The following is a 17,787-nucleotide window of genomic DNA, read 5'->3' as shown; positions in this document are numbered from 1 at the left end:
GCATATAGTTGGAGATGAAATAGATCATATGGGACAGTGAAAATTTGGTGAACTAGGAAAATCCCTGACCTGGATGGCCCAGGCTAGCCTGATCTCGTCAGATCTCAGAAGCCAAGCAGGGTCAGTGTGAGAGTCTCACGGGTTTGAAGTTGCAAGTGAGCTGGCTTATCAGGGTTACAGTATATAACATTCTGCCCCCCTTTGGTATCCTCATCGCCTGGCATTACTGTCCCTTAAGGTACAGATGCAGAACGAAAAGGCAAGCACTTGCAACTTAATGTGAGAGTCTCAACCTAGCTGTGCTAACTTCGCAAAATCACTTGCTCAGACTTGGATGCAGAAACAAAAGATTTATTGAAGACTTCAGATAGTACCAGACAGACACGGGTTTGAAGTTGCAAGTGAGCTGGCTTATCAGGGTTACAGTATATATCTACTACCAGTCTCTTTTGTCGTGGGAAGTTACAAGATAGATTGGTGCAATACAAAACATCAAACAGGTCCCAGAGAGACTGTTAGGACTATCAGAGCCCCAAGGCCATATTCGGCCCGAGGGAGTGCATGCAGGAAGCGCAGCAGGGGAGGGCAAGAGCGGCACCTGGGAAAAACGGATGAGGCGCCGGGGCCCGGGAAGGCAAGGGAGGTGTGAACTGCTTTTACGAGTTCAAAGGAACAGAGATAGAGGAAGCAGGGGTGGGGAAGGGGAGTCAGAGACACATGGCCCTCACAGTCAGCCTTGGTTAGTATTTGGATGGAAGACCACCAAGGAATACCAGGGTTGCTGTGCAGAGGAAGGCACTGGCAAACCACCTCTGTTAGTCTCTTGCCATGAAAACCCCCCAAAAAAGGGGTCGCCATAAGTCGGCTGCGACTTGACGGCACTTTACACACACACACAGGAAAATTAAGGCCGTTGCTTTTAATTCAATTAGTAAATGATCAAATACCTAACACACAAAATCTAACACTTAGCAGGCACCGCAGTTTCTCGAACATGAACCATGTTATTGGCAATGGAACTCCGACATAAACAAGTGTGCAGGTAGCCAGTGGGGTGGATCCAACGATCATTCAAGTACCCTTCGATCCAACTAAAGTGAAGGAACTTCCTCCAATGGAAGAGCCACTAAAGTTGGAGGAAGGGCTCCTTAGACTGGAGGAAGGCTTCAAACTTCAACCAAAAGGAAATGTGGGGTATGAATATTTTAATAGCAACATGAAAAAGATTAATAAACCTTGCTCAGTGGAGTAGTAGGATCCACACCAGGACAATTAATATTCAGATACAGTGCTAGAAAGTAAAAAAAAACACTCTGCAGTCCCATAGAAGGTACAGCAACAAACACAACGTTCATGTGGATTTGTGCATTCAGAGTTGTATAAAAATAGAACTAAGAATTATTCAAAATTTACAGACAAACTGAAGTTTAAAAGAAGCAAGACTTCACCAGCACTAACATTTGGAAGATGTCCTCTCCCCTTAATAAAAACTACAGATAAACGAAACATTTATAAATTCACATGGGAAACTCACCTTTTGAGTTAGGTGCTGGGATAATCAAAAGTGATGCAGGAGATGAGCCAACGCTGTTATATGCTGTGACTCGTACTTCATACGTCCCATTCTGTATACTAAGAACCAGCTGGGTGGTGTTCAAACTGAAGAACTCAGATGACAAAGAAAGCGGCGGCTTTGCCGTGACGATTACTTCATACCTTAAAATTATTCCTTTGGCGACAGAAGGATCCAACTCCTGTTCAAAAGTAGATTTGCTTGATTTCAGGCTTGTGTTAGAACACATGAAGCTGCCCTATGCAGAGTCGGACCTTTGGCTCATTTAGCCAAGCACTCTCTACTCTGCCTGGCAGCAGCTTTCCAAGTTTTTCCCCAGCCTTGCTACTTCAGATCCTTTTAAGTGGAGACTATCGGGGATCGAAACTTCTGTATACAAAAATAAGTGCTCTGGTACTAAGCGAGGCAAGAAACTTAATTTCAAATACCATACATCAGTGAAAGTTAGAACTCAGCAAGTGACATTCGCTTAGACTAACCCACCCCCATAGGGCAGCTGAGAGGCTAAAGTGCCAATCCGAGCTATTTGGAGGAAAGACATGATATGAAAGATAAATTTTAAAAACTCTGCTTACAGGGAGACAGAAATGAAGGGGGGAAGGTTATTTGGGGGGGATCCTATTTTCAGTGGGAAAGAGCTAAGTTCTAATTGAAATCAGGTCTTTTCCCCACAACTGGGTGGGGGGAACCTTACATTATTTGCTAATACTATCAACTATATTTTCTATCAATGCCAGATGTTTAAGCCGGATTCAGAAAAGGAAGAGCCACTAGAGAACTGATTGTAAATTTATGTTGGTTACTGGAGTGTAAGAGAGAATTTCAGAAGAAAATCAGTCTGTTATTTCATGTTATTTCCAGCAAAGCTTTTGACTGTATGGATCACTAAAAACTATGATTGGTTTTAAAAGAAACACGTGTGCCACAACGTCTGATTTTTTTGATGCACAACCTGTACTCTGGACAAGAGGCTACTGTTAGGGCAGAGTATGGGGAAACATAATGGTTTTCAATTGGCAAACGTATCAGACAACCAGGTATTTTATCTCCCTAACCCTTCAATCTACTGTGCAGAACACATCATAAGGAAAGCTAGATTATTTAGGAGGAGTTAAAAGTGGTAGGAGGAACATTAACAATTTGAGATGACACCACATTACTGGCAGAAAACAGTGAAGACTTGAAACAACTACTGATGAAGGTTAAAGCAGAAAGTGCCAAAGCAGGATTATAGCTGAACATCAAGACGAAAAAGTAATGACTACTGGGGAATTACAGAACTTCAAGGTTGACAATGAAGAAATTGAAATTGTTCAAGATTTTCTATTCCTTGGCTCCGTCATCAACCAAAAGGGAGACTGCAACCAAGAAATCAGATTGAGACTGGGAAGGGCAACCATGAAGGAGCTAGAAGAGATTCTTAAGCATAAGGATGTGTTGCAAGCAACCAAGATCAAGATAATTTATCCCACATTATTCTCCATTAATATGTATGGGTGTGAAAGTTGGACAACTATGAAAGATGACAGGAAGAAAGTTAATTCATTTGAAAAGTGATGTTGGAGGAGAGTTTTATGGATACTGTGGATGCCACAAAGACAAATAAGTGGGTTCTAGAGCAAATCAAGCATGAACTCGGAGGAAGAAGAGAAGGAAGAAAAAGAAGAGGAAAAGTTGGTATTTAAATGCCGACTTTCTCTACCACTTAAGGAAGAATCAAACCGTCTTACAATCACCATCCCTTCCCCTCCCCACAGCAGACACCCTGTGAGGTAGGCGGGGCTGAGAGAGCATGACTGGCCCAAGGTCACCCAGCTGACTTCATGTGTAGGAGTGGGGAAACAAATCCATTTCACCAGATTAGCCTCTGCCGCTCATGTGGAGGAGTGGGAATCAAACCCAGTTCTCCAGATCAGAGTCCACTGCTACAAACCACAGCTCAGCTGGCTCTAAATGAAGCTAAACTAAGGATATCATAAAAAATGGAATGCTATATGTCTGCTTTTAATTTTTAAAGAAGGTGGGAGATGCAGTTTGTTTTGGCCCTGATCAAACAACTTATATTCTTTACTCAACAGAAGGAAGTACTTCCTCTTACATAACTTGCTACTGAATATCATGCTCTAAGCCCGAAGAAGAATTTCCAAACAATTAGGTTGTCACACAGTACAACCTAAAAGTTTTCTGTATCTGTTGTGAAGGGTGCACACATACACTACTCACCATGTTTCCCTTAAAACACAAAGAAGCAATGATTAGGAACACACTGGGCCCAATCTTCATGAATTCAAAAAGAAGCTATTAGCGAATAATGTACGTGTGTGCCCTTTCAAAATTGTTCGATGTGACTTTTTCACTCTGACTATACCCAAGAGTAACACATCTCACCACCAGCTGGAACTGAAGGGCTTACAACAGATTGTTTGTACCTGTGCAGTTTGATATAAACAACAACTTTACATGCAACAGGGATGGTTCATCAGTGTTGCAACAGATATACTGAACACTCAGTTTTGTAAATGTATTTACCTTCCAGGTGAGCAGCACTGTTCTGTTTCCTGGTGAAGGAGAAGCAATGATCTTTCTCCACAAAGCTGGCCCCTTAGATGGTTCTGAGGAAAAACAAACATTTATCTAACCATGAGGAAGATGTTTCATTTTAGTCCACGGTCCTTTTTCTTTCAAACATATCTACTTTCTGTTAAAACAAACTCACAGGTTCACATTCCCACATCAACTAGACTGGTTTCTGTCAGCTGTAAAGCCAGACTGGTCTTCTTAGTGGGCCATTTATCTTTTTTTATTCCAGAAAGGTTTATACAGCACATTGGTTTTTAGATTTAAAAAATAAACAAAAATGTTAGACTACAAAGGAGCAGAATATTATTCCTGAATTTAAAAGAAAAATGAACACATTTTAAAAGAGCAAAAATCAAAATAGCATAAATTAAATAATGAAATTCAACAGGCTTACTTCTTGCTTATACTAATGCTGAATTAATGGTGATGGTTCAAATGTTAAGACCAGCTGAAATCTATTTGACAACAGCCAAAGTGGTGCAGATTTCATTCCCAGAGAGGAAATTGTGTACGCGATAATCATTTGAACCGTCAAGGAATGTTACAAGAGGGAGTTATCAGAAGAGCTCTTAAATTACCATAGAATTTACATGAAAAGAAAATGTATGGTATGGTTTCAGAGACCTGAAGCCTCTAGGATAGATCCTTTGGCCATGTGGGGTGTTTGAGAACAAACAAAGAGTAGACAAACTAGATAGACAGAATTACTTACTATCTTCAGCGGTGATCCCAACGGCTTCTTTACTCCAGTCACTCCAACGAGATGGACAGTTTTCACTCCGTGTCGTGTGTATCCGGTCTTTAATCTTAGAACGCAGCTGACAAACATACTTGGTATGGGGCTTCAAATCTTGGAGAATGAAAGAAGTTCTCCGTGTTGCCGTGTCTTCAGGAGGAACCTGTCAAAAGGCAACCGGTCTTAAGGAAAAATGAAGGATGCAGAGGACAGACATTTCTGGATATTCTTCAATTTAGAACTGGCTATAGAAAAAAAAATCTTGTAACTTTATCCTGTATAACTGATGTTGACTGTACATTTCCTGATTTCTTTGCCATAATATTTCCCCTAACATTTTTATAATGGCTCAATGATTAAGAAAAGTCTACTTAAGTGTAACTTTTAATTCACTTTTATTTCCTTTACAACTCCATTCAAACTTAAATTCCACAGATTTAAAATTATTTAATACTGCAGCATTCTTTATAGGTACAGCGTCATAAACCCGAGTCCTCTTTTGTTAGACTTATGAACTACAAGACCTTTAATTCAAAACACTATTTCTAAGTAGCAGCTACTTAAAAAAAAAAATTAACATGACTTCCCTTTCAGCTCTGAAAAGCTGAAAATGCTTATGTAGTGGAACAACGTTTCATAGAATATGTGTCAAGACAAAGTAACTGTAAACCATGGGTTTAACATCTGATATTTGAAGCAATTTTTATTTTATGGTTCTGCACTACAATCTTGTCTCTTTATCACTTTCCAGCATAAAAATATTCAGATTTTTTTCAACTTTTTTTAAAAAAAACCAAAATATAATTTCCTGTGTTAATCTCATGGAATTTCAATGGATAAGGCAGGGGTCCCAAATGCAGTACCCACCAAGTGCTTTTAGAAAGTGGGTAGGACTAGGTGGGGCTTTTGCACAGCAGGACGTCTGATTGGCTGTGCAGATCAAAAAGCATCCTGTTAAACAGAGCTTCTGTTGAAGAGGCGTTGCGTCTCTCTCTCTCCCCACCCCCTATATACACACACATCTCTCTACCTGACATTCTGTGGTTGGCTTCGCTTCCTGTGGCAGCCATCTTACAATTATGCCAACTACCCTGTGTTGAAATTCCAAAGATGCCCATAGGCTCAAAAAGATTGGGGATCCCTGGGATAAGGTACAGCTTTTACAGTTACTGGGATTTACACAACAAGCAGTATACTTGGTCTTGGAAAAAGTATCACAGAAATACATTAACAAATAATTGATGTAGGGTTACCTCTAGCCAGTCCAAACTGTCAATGACTTTGTACCGAATGTTATATTCCAAGTCCAACTCTGAAGCAAACCGATCTTCCCACAACAGTTTCAGAACTGTGGAAAGTTCACTTATGTCAACTAAAACCTTGTGTGGAGGTAGAAGTTTCACTAGGGGAAAAATATATATAAATTAGCCACATACTGTTTTAATTCAATAATAGTTTGAATTGTAACCCTCAGGTGTACAGGTCTGTAGGCATTTACTAATGGAAAAGCTGTGCCCCTAGAAGAGTCTCCACAATAGCATGGCTACACGGATTGGAGGGAAAGATGCAACAGGACAAGTATTTTCTGTTGGGCTTCTTTTACTTATCAGAGATAAAGAAGAATACTGTAAATTATTCAAAGTCTAATCTTTATTTTGTTACTGCAGCATGGTTTGGATCCAACCACCAACTGAAAATTCTAGGTGTTGCAGATTTCCCCCACTCCTTAGCATTCCCTTTTGACCTCCATAAAAGCAATTCCTGGAGCTACGCATGGCACAGCATTGTGGGAACTGCAGTGGAAGAAGAGGGAGAAACTATCCATCCTACCTCTTCCATCATTCCCCACTGGAGCTTCCTGACCCTCATGGCTTTTTGTCTACATAGGTTCTGTTATTCCAGGAATCATCTTTCTGAGGATTGAAAAGGGACTACTGAGGGAAGGAAACATGGGGAAAGACTGCCACCTTCTGCTGATGGTTAGCTGGCTTTAAGTCATTGTCTGGGAAACAACTATATTGAGGGGGGAAACTATGACAAACAATTTTCTCCGTTTTTAATTATCACTACCCCCATCAATGTAGTGAGAACATCAGATCAGACTACCCCAAGGAATTTATGACTTGAATGAAAATGTGTTCACATGACTGCAAAGTGTCATGACCTGATTTTGGTCCCGCTCAGGTTGGGGGGCAGGACATCATGAGAGGGTGCAGGACATCTTTGAAGGTTGCCCCTTTTTTGATTGAAAATGGGTTTGCTACTGCCCTGAACTCTTTTGTTTTGGAGGATAACACAGCAATCATCCTTCAGCTTCACAAATATAGGGATACCATTTTTTTAAAAAAAGAATCCTTTGGCTTTTTACTCAAGCTTGGTATCAAGCAAAGCTGTGGCCATGTCTCTAAACATCAAGCCCCAGGCGACAGGGCAACCATACCCTATTTGTTAGTTTTTTAGATCTTTTTAAAGATCATTCTGCAGCCTATAATACCATTTTTAATAAGATACTACTGACAAGGCTACGGGACTTGGGAAACATTTGCACGCCTATCTTCAAGTGGTCCCTCTACTTCAAAGTGGAGATGAGCCTTAGGTAGTGGTCCCTGCCCCTTCTTCCATCATCCAGATATTTAACGACTTTTCTGAAAGTGTTCGCACATGCCATCTTAAAGGCACCCATGAACGTTACTGAATGTTTCCTATTTTACTTAAAATGAAGGGATATAATTACCACATGTTGAAGGATCAAATGTAATGTTTTCAGATTCAGCCGTCCCAAGGTCATTCTTGGCTTCCAACCACACCTTAAGGTTGACAAACAATAAAACATTTTCAATGGTGCAAGTGTTATTTACGCCGCTGGGGATGCAGTCAGGAAAGTCCTCATTGTCCCTAAATTTGGAGACAGGAAGCAAGATTTAATACATATACACAAGTACAGTTAACCTGAGTATTCCTAGATGCATTTATTCAGAAGTACACGATCCTAGATGTATTTATTTAAAAGTAAGTCCCAAAGAGTGAAATAGGACATTTCCTAGTAAGTGCCTCAGTTCCACAGTATTACACAGAGCAGTTGCTTTACTTAAGATGTGGCTAGCTCAGAATAAAATATTGTTGTTATCAAACATACATATTTGAAAGTGATTTACATTACACCAAACCCTAGTAAGAAGGAAGAATGACACATCAATGACCAAAATTTAAAGATATTTACTGCTTTTACCATATAAGGCCTAGCATATCACAAATAGGCTAAACATTTCCTATTTCATGTTTTAACGTTATAAAGAACTAAAATTAAGTATAAAGTGTTTGCTACTGGGGAGGTAAGGCGAACTTCTTTTTATTAGCCTATTATATTAACCTCTTGTTGCTTTTGAAAAGCATTAGAAGAATAGCCAAAGACACAAGACCCATTTTTTGTCGTCGTCCCCCTTCAAGCCCTAGTTTTAAACACCTTTTAAACAAGAGCTCTGTTGACTGATAAGGCAGGAGGTGCGACTTTGCCCCCTGCCCAGCATAACCCCTGATGTGTTTGGCACAGTCTGCACAGGTCTTGCAACCCCATAAGTCAATTTTCCTGGGGCTGAAAACGACTATTGAGGAGAGGGGAACAAGGGAAATTTGTCAGTGCCTTCCATTGGTGGATTGTTGGATCCCACACTAAATTCAGGAATTCTCTTTTTTTACAACTGTTCTTTTCTTTTATACAGTGCAGCTGCTAAAGCTGTGACTGACAGGAAAAGACTGGTACAAGGAAAGAAGGACTTGCTGGCCTATTCCATTTGCACTGGTTCCCTGTGGAAAATTAACTCTGCTCTAGCTGCTTTTATCCCCTTCTGGTACGCAGTCCCCCTCTTTGTAATCCCCATTCCCTTCACTAAAACTAAGGGTACAGCCCTTAGAGAATTTCTGTTGTAACGAAAGGGCCGGATTGTGTATGTGTAGGGAACTCTGCCTCTAAAACTCTGATCCCTGTAACAGTTTTATACACTGAAATGGTCTCCTCCTTCTGGCTGATATTTGCCCCTTTTTCCTTTAAAGGGTTATAACAGCAGGCTCTAGTTTTGATTTCTGCAACAGTGGGGAGGTGAAAGGGCTAATGCCCCCCACCCGAGTGCCACTCTAAATCTTTCCCTTGCACAGCTGTCACGCTGGGAAGATACAATTACATGTCTCCCCAATATCTCATGCCAACATCTCTAATTGTCCTAGGAAGAAAGCACCTAACCAAGGCTTTGGGTCTAGACAGAATTACTGGGGGGGGGGGAATCAGTGGGTACATGTCCAAAGCAGCCTAATACCATGGGTCACGGGACATGGTTTCTATCAGAGATCAATCCCACATGTCTAGCTCTCAGAAAGCACCAAAAGTAAGCAGCACAAATATCACTGTTTGATTTTAGAAAACTCTTCAAAAGCACAAATTATGTGAACAAAAGATTAACCAAAGAATTCTAAGATAAATGGAAAGTATATTATTCATATTATTCTTAAAATTGGGTATTAAAAAAGGTGATTGTTGTGATATATATGCAACATGAAAAATTGTTTTGACATACTGTATTGAAAACATAATAAAAAGGAAGCAAAACTTAATTTTTAGTATTTGGGAATCATCTCTAGAAATATATAATAATTACTATTATTGCAAGAAGTCTTATACATTAAATTTTAAAGATTAACAAAATTTCTGGCAAGGTATGAGCTGTGGCTCACGAAAGCTCATACCCTGCCAGAAATTTTGTTAATCCTTAAGGTGTTATTGGAATCCTGCTCTTTTCTACTGCTATTGACAGACTAACATGCTATTATATACTGTTCATAATTGTTACGCTTTTTATTATTCTGTTATATTCTTGCTATTCTTCTGATGTAATCAACACAATTGTTATTGCTGATATGACATGGCCTTTTAATTAATCTTTTCTGTTGTATTCAGTTTTTCCATATTCTGTTTTTCTAGATTTATAAAAAATTAAATCTTAAAATCAAAAAAAGAAGCCAGTCTCACAGCTAGCCCAGAACTTGGCTCGAGTTCCAAGAACAGTTCAGAGCCTTGGAAAAGGAAGCCACAGTGGACTTTGCTTTTTTGAGCACGGAAGATAAAAAGGTGCTGATGGTCCAAAAATTATAGGTGAAAGTGGCCACAGGCAGCTCCAAATCACCAAACGGGAATGGCAAAGTGTGCATGATCTTCTAGAAGTCCAGCTGTGTCAGATGGCAAGCGGAATAAAAGCATGTCTTTCTGTGAGTTCTTTTGTTGCACTGCCTTTAAAATCTCCCCTAGGCAAAAGTTGGAGGTGCAATTTTACTTGATAAGACATTACTGGCAGGGGTGTGCAGAGAAGGCAGGGAAGAAGTCAGAGCAGCAGAGGGGCATGTTCCAAGACAATGTTGGTGAGAGCCGTTGACACAGCTGGAGCGGCACGGCTTTTCTGCCGTTCTGTAGCTGTGACATAGAACCTAGGAAGCAGCATTATTGAATCAGCCAGACTTTGTCAGAAATACAAGCATGTCATAATATTGTGACAGACAGCTGGTCAGTAAGAGCTGTCAAGTACCTGTCAGATCAGCTGGATCTGGGCTGATGCAAGAGGTTGAAATAGCCTGGAAGCAGCAGTGTAAACTGGACTAAACCAGATATGGCCGGGTGCATGATGTAACGCTGTGGGTGTAACAGCAGGTGGCCTGATAGATATCTGGAGGTAGTTATGTATATAAGTGAGTAGCATGTAAAGCTCAGTGTTGGACGATATGCTGGACTGTATGCTGGAGAATATGCTGTGCTGGAGTGTATGCTGGATGTTTTATACACTGTAAATAAACTAAGTACTTTTATAGTAGCTGAAGTCTGGTGGAGTGTCTTGGACCAACTGATAAACCCACTGGATTCCGCGATAGGGTTATGGGCCCAGTCTGAACCGCTGTACCGCAGGTTTGAGCGGGGTGGCAGCTATTCAGTGTCCAGGACTTCCAGAGGCTACTGGTGCGGAAACTGAGAGAGGAAAATGGCACAGACGCTCATCCCCATGGACAAGCTCAACTCGGAGAACTACAGTGTGTGGTCAGTGAGGATTGAGCTGTACTTGAAATGGGAAGGCCTGTGGGAGGCTGTTGAAAGAGCTCCAGCAGCTGCAGCAGAGAGGGAGAGAGATAAGAAAGCCCTCGCTAATATCATTTTGTCTGTCGGAGATAGTCAGCTTGCGTACGTGGCTGGAAAGGCAGAAGCAAAAGAAGCTTGGGACGCTTTACAGGCTGTTTATCAAAGAGACTCAGCCGGCACTATCTTAGCTTTGACGAGGAAGCTTTATAGATGCGATAAATTGCCAAGCACGTCTGCTTCGGAGCACCTCAGAGCGTTGGCTGTTTTGTTTAGACAGCTGGAACTGAGAGGAAAAAATTACTCAGCCGAAGACCGGGTACATATTAGGCTCGGGTCTTTGGACGAAGGTTTTGATATGCTGATAACAGCGTTGGAATGCATGTCTTCAGCGCAATTAACATTTGAATATGTCAGCGGAAGGATCCTGGAAGATGAAGAATGCCGGCAGGAGGGGAGGAATCAGATGACCTCAGCCAAGGAGAGAATGCCTCATCACATGGGAAGAGCAGCGCCTTGTCCTTCTTCCGTGACAGCATCCCCGGAGCGTGAGTTCCATCCCAGGCAGAAAGACCGCATACAGTCCACGCCGATGGCGTCAGCCGAGCAGCGGAATCAACCCAGAGACGGGCAAGAGGTCTACTCAGCGCAGAGTCCAGGGATGCAAGCACGTGTGGGCAGCTGGAGGCAGTGGCAGAGCTACAAGCAAGAACCAGAGGAATGTGCTCTGTTTGCAAGGAAATGCTTTTCCTGTGGGAGCACACGCCACCTAAAGAAAGACTGTCCTCAGCAGCAGCAGTTTGAGAGACAGTTCCAGGGAGCTACACACACGGCCGTGGTGTTGGCAGAGACTGGAGGTGGTGAGGAGTTATGGTTATTGGACTCTGGTGCCAGTAAAATATTTGTTAATGAGGTTGCATTGTTAACAAACCAAAAGCAGTCTACCAGAGCGCATGAAAGCCTGGCAGACGGGAAGCAATTGGAGGTAAAGTGTGAGGGAAGTCTTTATTTTCCTGAGTTAAATCACACATTCCAAGGAGTGCTGTGTGTCCCGTCCCTAAAGAACAATCTGTTAAGTGTGTCAGCAGTGGTGAAAGCTGGGTTTGAAGTAAACTTTGTAGGGAACTCCTGCCAGGTTGGCAAAGAAGGAGCTACATTGTTAAGTGGGAGGTTACAGCAAGATGTGTATGTGGTAGCCAGAGGGGCTCAGAAAGCCACAGGCACAGTTGGGGTTGTAAATGAAAATCCACACCCCAGTTGAATTCATTTGCTGCATAGAAAAATGGGAATGTAAGTTATCAAATACTCCAGAAAACCCTAAGCTTGCTAGGGAAGGAGGATATGAAAGTAAATAAATGCAGTAGGTTTCTGGACTGCACTGTCTGCAAGTCAGTGAAAAGCAGAAGACACCCAGTGTCAAAAGAGAGCAACAGAGTGACAAATAGACCTTTGAAATTAATACATTTAGATCTCTGTGGCCCTTTTCCAAGAATAGGTGGGCTCTTGTGACTGTAGATGATTTCACACGTTTTGGATGGGTGTATGTCCTAAAACATCAAAGTGAGACAGCACAAACAATCAAGTACTGGATTAGAAGGGTGGAGAGACAGCTAGGTCTCCAAGTGGCAAGTATTCAGTCAGATTGTGGGGGAGAAAACCTATCCCAGGAGCTAACTCGGTGGTTGGAGAGTAAGGGAATAGAACAGAGGTTGGCAAATCCCTGTGTGCCTGAAGAAAATTCAATAGTTGAAAGGAGGATACAATATCTCAAGTCAATGATGCAAGCTTTACTTGAGGATGCAAACTTAAAACCAAGGTTCTGGGCAGAATCAATCAAGGTTGCCAACTATCTGATAAACAGGCTATGGACTTCTAGCATTGACAATATTCCCTATAAAGCTCTGTATAAAAGAAATCCATGTTTAAAGCACTTGAAGGTGTTTGGTGTCAAGGCTTGGGTAAATATCCCGCTGAAACATAGGAGGGCGGGAGGACATAAATCTAAACTATTAACCTTTTTGGGTTATCAAAATGCTGCCAAGTCGTACCGTTTTGCAGACCAGCACAACAGAATAACCTTTAGCAGATCTGCAAATTTCGGTGAGTCATTTAACTGGGCAAGGCTGCATGGCTCGGAGGAGCCTGATATGGTCTCATTACCAATAAACGAGCAGCTGGAAGCCAGGGTTAAGAGCATTTCTCCTAGAAGAAGCCCGGGGAGGGAGGCGGTGAAGTCAGAACCTTCAGAAGGAGAAAGGGCTGAGGAGCAAATGGTTAGAATTTCAAGCCGCAGCCCAAAAGGTGTGAAGCCTATAAGGTTTGGATACGATGGTGACCGTGAATGTGTAAATAATGTGCAAGCTATAGAACCAAATAGCTATGATGAAGTGATGTCACTGGGAGAAACAGAACGAAATTTATGGCTGGAAGCCATGGACAGTGAAATAACTTCTCTAAATGAGCACAAGGTCATCACACCCACTCAACTGCCAAAAGGTGAAAAGATAATAGGTTGCAGGTGGGTTTTCAAACTGAAGAAATCAGCTGAAGTCATTTTGAAAAGGAGATTGCCTGTTAACAAATAATCAGGGTGATAAAGAGTACTCTGAGGAGCAATTAAGCAGCCAGTTTAAACTGAAGTTTATGGGGCCAATAAGCAATTACCTAGGTGTGAAAGTAAGCAGAGACTCTGAAGGGATGTTTTCTTTATCTCAAGCTGACAAGCAGCTACTGGTGAAATTCAGTATGCAAGAGTAAAACACAGTTGACACCCCTATGGTACCAGGTTATGAGAGCCATGAAGCAGAAGCACAGTTGTGTGATAAAACAGAGTATCAGTCTCTGGTAGTGAGTCTGCTATATCTCTCATGTTGGACTAAACCAGACATATTCCAGGCGGTTCATTGCCTAAGTAAAAAGAATATGAGTCCGCTTCTTCCGGTGGTGCTGCTGGGGAGAGCACTCCATTTCCCCAGGCTGTCCTGGGAGAAATCCAAGTTTGCGTTATTTCTGGGGTACATAGATACCCCAATCCGACCCTTGCAAGTGGGTTGGAAAGCAGGAATTCCCTGCAGCCCGCAAACGCGGTTTGACCTCCTAGGTACTCTGAGGGGGCTTTTTAAGCCCCTCGGAGTCCTGGACGCCGGTCCTGCGAGGGCACTAGGGAAGGACATCGCCAAAACGCAACTTAGGCATCAAGCTCCACCCTCCACCACCTTAATACCAACATAAGGACTACATAAAGAAAAGAACCTCACCTCTTGACACCCAAGTGAGTACAAAAGAACTCTTCGTCTACTTACTGGAAACTTGAACAGACGGGGGGCTGATAAGAATATTTCTGGGACCCCCATTCCTCCTTAATCCGAACTGAAAAAGTTTGATCTGAGTTAGCCATCGGGATTAGCGACAGGAGCCTTATCAATCCGATCAGCCTAAACCATAATAAAGAGTCGGAAGGATACCTTTTGATTGACAAGAACTATCACCAATGGGTCCAAGGGAAGGGGAGGGTGATTTTTCTTCCTGATTTTCCGGCGAAGAATATCCTGCCACGTTTGCAGTAAGGGAGCGCCAGGAACGGAAGACCCTCTATAACAACCTATCTATCATCGGAACTAAAATAACAGGAAGTAGTTGTAGGACCGATTATGCGTCGCACTCGAGTTACTTGGAAATCATTCCTGAAGGAACAACCATCGAGAAGAGGCGGTAGAAAGTCCACGGCACTAGCAACTTCCTGTATACTTCCTGATCAGCCCGACCTAGAGCGACCGAAAAAAACTCACTGGTATTTCAAAACTTTAAAACGCAATTCTAGAGCCAATTTCGACTCTTTTCAACCCAAAAAAATTATAAGGCTGATGTTTGAATTATTATCTTTTAATTAGAACTTTAAAGGCGCTGTCTGTGCACATGTATTTTACCAGCTTCTTTTGGCTTAATACATAGCCCTGCTCCTATGAAATCAAAGGGAATTTTACAGAATTCAAACATGGAAAAAAAAATACAGGACATGCTTGCTAAACATTCTGAGGCGACAATTAAACAATTAAAACAGATTTCAACACAGATGGCTCAACTGATTTCAATGATGACGACTCTTGACCAATCATCACAGGTAGGCAATCAGAAGTTGGATCTGGTTATAGAAGACATAAAAGTCTTGAAAATTCAAACGATGACCACAAATACAGACATACAAGCAATGGACTCTTCTGCCCAAAAAGTCATGGAAGAATACAAGGATACAAAGAAGAAGACAGAAGTTCAAGAAAGCAACCAGCCGGCGATAAGGAGATCAGACATACAAGAAATAGACTTTTCATTTAAAAAAGTCATGGAACGACGTGTGGATATAAGGAAGAAGAGAGCAGGTCAAGGAATACAGATTGAAGCCACGATGGAGATGAAGCCCAGAAAGAGTTATTTTTGGATACGTATCCTGTCTGAGGAAATGAGAGAGAACAAAGAAATCCTGTTCCCATACCTGACTGGCCTATTTCAGTTACAGAAGGAAGTATTAGACCATGGTTAAAGGATTGATTTAAACATGATTGCTGGATCCAAAGGCTTTGATAGTGTGGACGGGTGGCATGGCTATTAATGATGTAGTGGAATTAAGATTAAGACATCATTTTGGGAATAAAGGGCTAGAAATTCTTGAGAAAAAAGACTGGATTGTTAAAATGTTTGAAGTGGCAGAAATGGCAAAACTCATTTTCTTCTAAATGAAGAAAATGACGTTCGGTTTCTGGGGGAATGGGAGGCGTGGATGCATTATTGTGAATATGAGTTAAAATTGGGAAGAATGGAAGAATATTTTCTAATCTGATCCAGAGGATTATTTTTGGTTTCTTTTATAATGAATAAGCATAATTATATTTACTAACAGATTATGGTTTTTTTTATACAGGATATTGATAGTTTATTAAGATTAGATTAACTACGACGAGATGAACTTTTTATTAAGAGGAAGATAGAGGTGAAGGGGAAGTCAAAATTTTCCATTTCTTTTTTTTTCTTTTTTTTCTTTATTATATGTTATGGAACTATAACAACTTTAGGTTAGAATTGAAATTTTATATTGTCATAGATGTTGTATAATGCAATGGAAAATTTTTAGTATAAAATCCAATAAAATCTATATATAAAAAAAAAAAGAATATGAGTCCAAGTCAAAGTGATTGGAAGGCTGCAAAAAGAGTCTTAAGGTACCTAAAAGGTTCAATAAATAATCAGTTGTGCCTGAATGCAAGTGATGGAAACCTGTTTGGTTATGCAGATGCGTCTTGGGGAGACCAAGAAGGAGCAAAATCAACCTCAGGGTATATATTATATTTAGGAAAAGCTCCTATTCACTGGAGGTCACAAAAACAATCTTTTGTTGCACTAAGTACTTGTGAGGCAGAATTTAGTGCACTAAGCGAAACTGTAACCCAGGTAGAATGGTTTACATGTTTATTGAAAGAAATGAATGTACCTGTAAAACTGCCAGTGATAATATATACAGACAATACAGCAGCCATGCAGCTAGGAAACGAGAATTGTTTCAAGAGCAGAAGTAAGCATATCAGGATCAGATATGGAAATGTGGTAGATGCTATAAATAAGCGACATGTATGTATTATGCGTTGTACAAGTGAAAATAACGTGGCAGATCTGTTCACTAAGGTGGTAACAAGTGACAGATATAAACAACTGGTCAAAATATTATAACTGCTTGAGAAGGAGTATCAGAAATACAAGCATGTCATAATATTGTGACAGACAGCTGGTCAGTAAGAGCTGTCAAGTACCTGTCAGATCAGCTGGATCTGGGCTGATGCAAGAGGTTGCAATAGCCTGGAAGCAGCAGTGTAAACTGAACTAAACCAGATATGGCCGGGTGCATGATGTAACGCTGTGGGTGTAACAGCAGGTGGCCTGATAGATATCTGGAGGTAGTTATGTATATAAGTGACTAGCATGTAAAGCTCAGTCATGGGCGATATGCTGGACTATATGTGGGACTGTATGCTGGAGAATATGCTGTGCTGGAGTGTATGCTGGATGTTTTATACACTGTAAATAAACTAAGCACTTTTACAGTAGCTGAAGTCTGGTGGAGTGTCTTGGACCAACTGATAAACCCGCTGGATTCCGCGATAGACTTAAGATGGGATTCTCAATCTGGATATCTTGATAGACCACATTTAAGAGAAACCACAGTCTACAAGCAGCGAATGATGGTTTGGAATCCCAGTATCTGGTCCTCCAATAAAGAAAGTAGTTGGAATGGCAACATATTGACAACACACAAGAAACTATGGATTATTATTATACCTGAATGTAGTTCAGCATTTCTAACACGCTTATCAAAAGTGCTGAATTAAACCATGTTAGCATGTACTGTATATACAGCTAGACATCTACACAGAGACACAACTAGGACAAAGTATAATAATTCTCCAGAACTTCTGTGTACATTACTCAAAGAAATTAGGTTTTTACAACATAAAACAGAATTTACCACCGATGTTTTAAATAATACTTGGTGGTTAGGAAAGTACTCCATCCAGGTTCCCAGGTACATGTCAGAGTGTATTTGTCCTTGTCTACTTGACTCACAACGCAAGTAAAATTCTTAGGCTTCTCTGGGGGTACTGCAGTAGGAAAAAGAATAAGAAAAAATTTACTAGTAGGCATATTTGGAGCCAAAGGAAAACAGTAATGAACTTCTTGGTTGCGTTGTAATTAATACCTTATCCATAAACCAGTAATGCTGGAGTACTTGAGCTAAAGATTCCT

The 17,787-nt window shown here is 41.1% G+C and overlaps 1 protein-coding gene across 1 annotated transcript in view; it reads right to left on the bottom strand.

Annotated features, from left to right (window-relative positions):
* IL6ST (interleukin 6 cytokine family signal transducer) overlaps positions 1–17,787 on the bottom strand; it is a 46,768-nt gene that overhangs the window by 9,713 nt on the left and 19,268 nt on the right. The window contains exons 4-9 of the mRNA XM_056849037.1: positions 17,510–17,642; positions 7,624–7,784; positions 6,143–6,291; positions 4,866–5,052; positions 4,103–4,185; positions 1,535–1,754 (exon numbers count right to left, since the gene is read on the bottom strand). Coding sequence (XP_056705015.1) covers positions 1,535–1,754; positions 4,103–4,185; positions 4,866–5,052; positions 6,143–6,291; positions 7,624–7,784; positions 17,510–17,642 — 933 coding nt within the window. The remainder of the gene's footprint in view (positions 1–1,534; positions 1,755–4,102; positions 4,186–4,865; positions 5,053–6,142; positions 6,292–7,623; positions 7,785–17,509; positions 17,643–17,787) is intronic.

Source organism: Euleptes europaea, chromosome 4, assembly GCF_029931775.1.
Source record: "Euleptes europaea isolate rEulEur1 chromosome 4, rEulEur1.hap1, whole genome shotgun sequence".
NCBI lineage: Eukaryota > Metazoa > Chordata > Lepidosauria > Squamata > Sphaerodactylidae > Euleptes > Euleptes europaea.
This window is presented reverse-complemented; position numbering and strand designations above follow the sequence as displayed.